The sequence below is a fragment of the Pagrus pagrus genome (assembly GCF_965226575.1).
Source record: "Pagrus pagrus genome assembly, chromosome: 15".
NCBI classification, from domain to species: Eukaryota; Metazoa; Chordata; class Actinopteri; order Spariformes; family Sparidae; genus Pagrus; species Pagrus pagrus.
Genome location: NC_140199.1, coordinates 13637272 through 13645824, shown reverse-complemented (window position 1 = coordinate 13645824; position 8553 = coordinate 13637272). Strand labels below are relative to the sequence as shown.

The window sequence follows — 8553 nt, the reverse complement described above, 5'->3', positions numbered from 1 at the left end:
CGGTTGTTGACACAAGCTTTAGCGATTTTTCCTCTACAACATACAACACATCAGCATTTTACGCGTCGTAAAAATGGCGGTTGCTAACAAGTGGCTAAATAAGAATACAGAAGTTGTCAGCGACATTAAACACTATTCTGCCTAGACTCAACTCACTAGTCCATCTTTACAGGCCGACTGTATTTGCAAACTGTTTATAGTGAAGTGTGTATAGTAAGTATATGTACTAAAGTATAAAACACTCACTGTAGTTTAAATGCCTTAAGAGTGATTCAGCATCTTCCTCAAGACACCTCAACAATCTGAGGACTGAACCTAAGACTTTGTTCTGGGGAAGTCAATCCAATGGAAGTTGCTTTTGTCTTTCAGCCGTTATTGGCTGTTTTCTTGTCTGCTCTGACGTTCTTCTTTGCAAAGCCCAGGTGGCTGATGAAGCTCCTGAGGGCATCACGAAACAAGGAGCTAGAGAAACAGTAGATGATAGGGTCCAAAGCGCTGTTGAGGTAGGTGAAGCCGATGCATTCTATAAACAGCTTTGTGATCAGATTGTAGGACTTGCAGTTTTCGGGGTCAAAGTACTTCACTAACGCCCCACCCAAGCCTGTCAGGATACTTGGTGAGAAGCAGATGGTGAACACCAAACTGATTACCCCAACTGCTCGGATTGCCTTCCGTACCTTCTTCTGTTTGCCTATCTGCCGTTTGTGGAGATGGCAGGCAATCCGCGCTGAGCAAAACAGCAACAAGAACCAGGGCAGGAAGAACTCTGCAGTGAAGGCAACATAGTGTACTTTTATTGACAAAGGAATTACTTCGTAGGCGTTGAAGCTGCGACACAAGGAGTCGTTGCCATCTTGGTGGAGGAGGTTGGTGGTCACCAGCGGAATCCGGAGGGCGATCACAACAATCCAGATCAGGCCTGCGAGCCAACCCGACTGCGTTAAAGTAATCCGGCTGATGCGGTGATGTGGATGGACTACTTTAAAGTAGCGATCCAGACCCACAACTGTCATGAATGCAATACTGGCAGAGCGATTGACAGCGAGCATGAAGAGGTTGATGCGGCACCAGACCTGTCCAAACACCCAGTAGTCCCCTCGGAGTTCGTTGTCAATGCGGAAGGGTATGCTGATGAGGAGCAGGAAGTCGGCTAGAACCAGGTTGAAGAGGAACAGAGTGTGGGGTTTCCAAAATTTAATGCGGAAACAGAAGATCAACAAAGCCACTATGTTTAGTGGCAGGCCCACAATCATCTCGCTGATCATGGCAATCATCAAGAATGAAATCCCATGGCCTGGGGGGGATTGGCAGTGCATCCGAGTGGTATCATTCATCAAATCCATTTCAGCGATAAATGCAGGATGATCTCTTTGGATTTTCCTCCGATCCTTATTTTCAGAAGATCTTGTGTTCTTTAAAGGAGAGAAAAAAGTGTTTTAGACGTTAATATTTCATTGATCAAGTAAAAGCAAAAGTTTGACTTTTGGGAAATACATGCGACTGGGTATTGCAGCACTAATTTACAACTGCTTCTCTTTCATGTACTGTGGCTTAGATCCTTGTCATTTCTGTGACGTAGCCAGGGGCTTCTGAGGTGCTGGTTGGCAGATTATGTCATATTTTTGGCCTTTGCACACCAAACTCTTTTATTTTGTTGTGAAAATTAGCAATACAAGACAAAAAGGAGTTGTCAAGCAGTGAAATGAGTTTGTGGTCCTCACACTCTTGAAAAAAACAAAAGAAAATAGGCCTACTGGGTCCATTCAATCCTAAAAGTAAGACAAGCACAAGGGAAGTTTCACCTGCTGTGTTATCACAGTCGATGACAGGAGTATTTCAATGCTCCAGTTTGATATGCTGTGAACTATACTGGAACACATTAAAAACTTGACCACCACAAATTAGCTGATCGTGAACAGCAGTGCACACATCAAATCACATCTTTGATCGAAATTGTCCCATTGACCTTCAGACAGATCATGGTCAATAGCCTAAGTGTCCTGTGATCAGTCTGTTTTATCACAACTTACCACACTGATTTATCACACTACAGTGGCTCTGAATAGTCAAACAACCCTCTTAAGGCTTTTGACGGATGTGAAAAAACAGCAAAAAAATAAATGACGGAGTCAGTGTTTAAACATGATTGACACAATCATTAATCCCCTTTAGACAGAGCCAGGCTGACTGTTTCCCCCCACCTCCGGTATTTCTGTTTTTCTGTCTGCATGCTGCAGCTTCATATTTAGTGTACAAGAATGCATGCAGTATTAACTTTATCATCAACCACTCGACAAGAAAACCTTAAAAAGCATTTCAGTCTTTTTTTTTTTTTCCATATGACTTTTGATTTTCAGGACTATTACAATATCTGGATGAAAGGTGTGAAACTTTTTATGTACTACAAAAAATAACATAGTTTGCCCCTTTCACTCTGCAATGTAAGTCATGAGATACACCACTGATGGCAAAAACTATGCTGCGCAAGTGATCAGTATTTTGGTGTTCGAAACTCAAAATAAATGTGTGATGAAGAATACAGAAAAGTTTGAATTTCAAGCACTCACCAGAAGTCAACACTGAAGTCCACAGTTCCCTCTAAAAGATGTTTTCAGAGGTCAGAGTTGTCCGTGTATAAAGGATTTGTATGTACAAATGTGTGCAGCGGAGTACAACTCCCTTTTTAAGTAGTGAAAGTGAATGAGAGAAATAATATCCCTACGTGAGGAGGGCTTGTCATAACATGAGGGTGTTGTTCCATGGAAGCACACCTACAGGAGAGTCACTTCTGGCATTTGAGTGTATAATTGCACTATTGTCATACTTTCTTTTTCCACTTCTTTTGTTAAAGTACCTTTTATGTCACATCTATACTATATAGATAAAATGAAAATTAGTAAGGTTTATTTGTTGACAGTAATGATGTTGTTGGTATTGATGACATAAATACTGATACATACAACCAATAATTAAAATTTCCACTTTGTCAGGAAATGATGTCTCACCTTGGCACCTCTGGATAAATTTGATTACATTCAACTTCATCTTAGCTCATCGTGAATCATCTACTTTAATTTCAAACACATCCTCTTCATCAGAATTCTGATTCTGACCGAGCTGACTGTTACTCCTGATCATACTTTGACCTTTTTGATTTTACCTCATCTCAACTTCATCTCATTTCATTTAAAGGATAAGTTCACCTAATCATGAAAGGTCAGTCATTATCTAATCACCTTTATATGGAAAGTGAGGTGAGGTTTCGTAGTCCACAAAACATTTCTGGAGCTTTATACCAAAACAGTGTTGGAGCATTATCCTAAACAACTGAACTAGATGGGGACTTGTTTTAAAACGTAAATGAACAAGTAAATCAAGTCTAAGGAATCCCCAAGATCCCAAATTGATTTGAAAAATACGTTATTTACACCATCGTCTACCTACTTCAGACAGGATGCACGGTCACCTCATCTCATCACATCTTATCTTTGCTCAGCTCACCTTTTCTCATCACATTTCATCACATCTACTCTCATCACATCATCTTCTGTCATCTCAAATCATTTTTGTTCATGTCCATTCATTTCAATCTAATTTGGGTTCACTGGGGACAACATGTAACCTCTGTGCATTCTGAGCAAGCAGAAGATAATTTCCCTAATCAAACTTTCTTCAGCCACAATTCGTTACACAACAATGCAAAACGGGCACACACACACACACACACACACAGCGTCAGCTCACAACTGTGTGAACAATCCGACCTTTGTCAGCTCGATAACTTTATGGTCATTGACTCCCATACATCGATGCAGTCCCCCTTCCTAGCCCTAAAGGTGTGTTTGCTAATATCACTGGACTCTGATCCACGGGTCCGCCATTTATCCAACAGTTTTATTAGAGCACACACAAAACAAACACACAGGACCCAGCAGTGGCACCATGTGAGGTCTGACATCTGCTCTCAGACACTGGGTACACTGTATACTGTAGTGTGAAAGTGTGAAACTACTGTTAGAGCATACATATTTATATTTGTACACTATGTGTGGACAGCCCTCTCATACCACAAGTCTTGCTGTTAGTGCTTATACATTAATCTCTTTACTGCAACCAAAATAAGTAATAATTCTGAAATAAATATGAATTATTTATATAATAACAATTTGATATTAATCAAATAGTGCATGTATTCTATCTAACCATTAATTACCCAAACATGACATATAATGACTGTGGAGATGCATAAAATGGGAATTGAATGAATGAATTTGTCTTATTTCCAAATTCATAAATAACTATAAACTTTGTCACACAAATAAAGAATCCAAGGTTTATATAACATATTATACACACATATTCTTTTATGTAAAGTATGACCTACCAAAATATATAAAGGCTGCAAGAAGGTTGGAAACCAGAATTTTAAATCAGTATTGTTATTGTTTTAAAAAAGTTTGATGCATGTCCAGTAGAAGTTTCACAGTCAATGGTCAGCTTCCCTGACACACCCACCTACTGTGGCTTCCTGATAGCGTCCATGTTTGCCCTAAAAAAATCATTTGCGCTCTTTCAAAGGAACTATTCATGCACCCACTGTGAGATCAATACTTTTATTGGGGCTACATACACTGACAATTTTCTATCCCCGGGTAGTCCAGGTTTACTTCCTGGGTTCGTCCCTTGGTTCACGACCTCAGCCTGTGACAGAGACATCGCTGTCTCACTCCGCTTAATGTTTAGCCCAAGATCCACACACACGCACACACACACACACACACACAGGGAAGCAGAGGGATTACAAAGGTGCAGAGACCCATATGCTGCTCTGGGATGGAGGCGAGAAAACTACATGTGAGGAGGACGCGAGGTAGTAATGACCTAGGTGAGAATTATGACTGTTTATTAAGTTTAATAGCTGTAGGAGGACACACTCTGAGTTGTGACTGCATCCTATCTCAGTTGAAGTCATTTAAGTGATGGAGTTGGATCCAATGCTGCTGTGAGACCGTTGTTGACTCTATTTTAATATATGGTAAAATAATTTAATGACAGAGATGGTCTCCACCAAGTTGATTTGACATTGGTAATGACACTTTTATCAAATGCAGAGTGAAAATCTGTTGATCTGAAGCCTTTATCTTCCTAAACTGAGCTATTAGCCTGTTAATCCGCATTAGAGCCGGTACACTGTCCTGTGTGTCCTGTGGAGGAGGGGCACAACAGAATACACACTGGAGGTATTACAATGTGGTGGAGAAAATCTAGGTAAAGACTAGCTCCTCCAAAAAGGAAATGATATTACCTGTAAAAATGTTTTTACAGGTAATATATCATCGCAAAAATATATAATAGTCGTAACTTTATTTATAACAAAATAGATCTCAATATTGCAATTGTTGCGGTAACTATCTGCTAAATTCCCAGCTTTCTTATGCACTCATTTTGATCACCATGTGTCACATTTGTAGCCAGTGAAAGGAACAAATCTTAATTCCAGTGTAAACAAACCTGTGGTCCCACCTCTAAAATTCAACGCACACTGGTGCAGGCTGCTATCACTCCCAAAATAACTGACAGGTTTTTATTACAGGGAGGCAACAACTACTAGTCTATTAATGTTTCCTGAAGCTGTAAAACATCATTAAACCATTAATCTGAACAGTAAAACAGCGCTAGGATTTAAATGATTAATTTATAACTTACATGAATGACATTATGTAGGTCATTCTCAGATTAAAATGGTCATGAGCTCCTTCCGGTGGACCGCATGGGTTAAGAAACTATGCAGTTGTCAACGGGGAGAGACAAATTAATTCTTGATCCCGTTTGAATTGTGCCATGAAGTACACATATGATGTTTGTAATTACAAAGATAACTTTTCAAGTCTATAAAGTTGCTGTTTGTCGTAAAGATAGTAAAATATCTAGTTTTGTGTGAAACCACTCGGTGAACTACATCTTCACCAACACCTTACCTGTAGTCGGTAATTTTACTTTAACTCAAGTGTGTTTTAACTCAAGAAGTTTATTTGTGCTTTCACTCAAATAAATATTTTAATATTTTGGGAAAATAAACTTAACCGCTTATTTGCTAATTTGCATTTGAGTGAGATGAGAACATTGATGCTATTTGCATGTTTTTACTGTAACTATGTAGTTGGAACAAGCAGCCAGATAGCTTAGCTTAACATAAAGACTGGAAAGGGGGGGAAAGAGCTAGCCTGGCTCCCTCTAAAGGTAACAAAATCCACCTGCCAGCTCCTCTCAAGGTCATTAATTAACATCTCTCATGTTAAATTTGAGAGCCTAGACTGAGACTTTAGAAAGTGGAGACATAATGTATTAATAAATGAGCATGAGAGGTGCTGGTGTATTTCCTCTGGATTGATCCAGGCTAAATGTTTACCCCTCTCTACCATCTTTATGCCTGGCTAAGCTCAACAACTCCATTATTGCTGTAAAGGCATAAGAGCATCAGCTCATCTAACTCTCAGCAAATAAGTGAATAAGTGTATTTCCCAAAATATTAAACAAATACTTTACTTTTTTTACATGTATAACATTAAAAGACACATTTAGCAATAGCAGGCATAGCAACAGAGACGTATAACTGTATAACTGTAACCTCTATATTAACATATTGAGATCATTTCATTTCTTTCTCAAATTCATTGGCCTGAAGTTCATCTTTTCAGTGTCCCATCATATGTGTGTCTTTGTGGACTGTTGCAAACATGTCTTATGAAACTCTCCATTGCGACAGGGACTGGCGGTGAAGACGAAGCCCTAGCAGAGCCACATGAGAGCGTCTCAGGTCGTCCTCTCTCCACTGTAGCTCGTCTCTGTGTGTACGCACTGCATGGCTGCCTCTGTGAGGTGGCCTTCACTGCTGTGTGTGACTGGTGCAGCACCCAGGACAGAAGGCTCCCGGGTCACAGCAGCCTGTGGGCGCTGCCTATGTACGCCACCGCAATCTACCTCATTGAGGGCCTGAGAGCCCGGCTGCTGGCTCAGCACCGCCCGCTGCCAGTGCGTCTGATGGCCTACACCATGTTCATCTACCTGTGGGAGTTCAGCTGGGGGGTTGGGCTGAGGCTGCTGGGGGCCTGTCCCTGGGACTATTCAGGTTATAGGTACAACCTGGGAGGACTGGTGACTCTGGAGTACGCACTGCCCTGGACTGTGGCAGCGTTTATAGCAGAGCAGCACGTGATCAGGAACACTCTGAGGATAAGACTGCACAACTGAGCTGATCGATCTGGAATCATGTGCTTTCAAAAGCAGCTACAAAGCTGCTCATTAAATCTGACAACTATTATCACGTCAATCTGTGAGCGTGTTTTTCTAACTGGCTGAAATGAGACAAAGGTGTTTTATTTGGGGAAGGTTGGTTTGGTGTATGCCTGTATGACAGCTATAAATCAACAGCTTGGAATTTTGGCAAATAAGCTCATCTGCTTTTTTGCCAAGTTAGATATGAAGATCAACACCACTCCCTACTCCGTCTGTTAATATGAAGCTACAATACTGCCCGGAGATTAATAGTTTAACATTCAGAAGAGAAGAAAAGGGAAGAGCTAGCTTAGACAAAAACTAAAGAGCAAAAATAAGTTGTGGTTTAATCAGGGTTGTGCTAGACTCTTTCTTAGCCAAGACTAATGACTTCCTGAAGTGTCGGCTCGTTGCCTCACAGTGATGACTCCAGGAAGTCACCGGGTCCAAGATGTAGACAGTGAGGTGTTTCCCCCTTCTTCTAGTCATTATGTTTTGCAAAGCTCATTGCCTCTTGAATCCATCTCTGTATCTGATGCACAGACGTGTCAGTGGTGTTGACTTTCTCATCTAATTTATAGCTTGAAAGTGGATGAGGGTATTTCTCAAAATGTCAAACAATTGCTGTAAAAATTAAATTATTTAAATCAGTTGAGATTTGTACGGAAGCCCTAAACGGTCATGGGCCAAACAAGATTCATAAGGGTGGACCATTACACACACACACACACACACACACACACACACACACTCTGCTCTGTCAGCAGGCTTTAGGTGTTTCAAAGCAAACTATAGGAACTTTTAATGAACTTGTGCCACTTGAATGTTTTACCCATCAATTTGATATGATGGTATTTACATTATGGCTACTGTAGGGTCAGTTGGAAACAAGATTCTTATATACAGTGATCAACTCGTGGCAGATTTGTTGCTGTCCAATGGGCTGCTACTGCACCTCTCAGTGGTCGGGTGTTGGGTGTCGAATTTCATATACATAAATTCCTAAGATTGAAGTACAGTCTGATTCATTTGGGTATTTCCAGCTTCAACAAGTTTCTACACTTAACAAGATGCCATGTATGCATCCTGGCATGGCAAACACCCTCCTCATTCATAAGTAACTGCACTCATGGCTGTTATGGGCCTCTGTAGATTCGCACTGTCTAAAACCAAACTAAACATTAAAATGTCAGATGACAGTGGGGTGAACGGACTGTGGCTGGGGTGGATGTTGTCTTTTAATATCCTTTGGGCTCTGTGCAGACATCTCACCTTACT

General features: G+C 40.7%; 2 protein-coding genes across 2 annotated transcripts; one reads left to right on the top strand and one right to left on the bottom strand.

Moving 5' to 3' along the window:
* Positions 1 to 365: 365 nt before the first annotated feature.
* On the bottom strand, positions 366 to 1274 carry hcar1-3 (hydroxycarboxylic acid receptor 1-3; the record flags this gene model as incomplete). Its single annotated transcript, XM_084374949.1, has 1 exon — positions 366 to 1274. One exon carries the CDS (start codon positions 1272 to 1274, stop codon positions 366 to 368), a length of 909 nt encoding a protein of 302 aa, XP_084231075.1.
* Positions 1275 to 6744: 5470 nt separating this feature from the next.
* Positions 6745 to 7330, top strand: LOC311270203 (transmembrane protein 229B-like; the record flags this gene model as incomplete). Its single annotated transcript, XM_084374947.1, has 1 exon — positions 6745 to 7330. One exon carries the CDS (start codon positions 6745 to 6747, stop codon positions 7249 to 7251), a length of 507 nt encoding a protein of 168 aa, XP_084231073.1. The 3' UTR covers positions 7252 to 7330.
* Positions 7331 to 8553: the final 1223 nt, after the last annotated feature.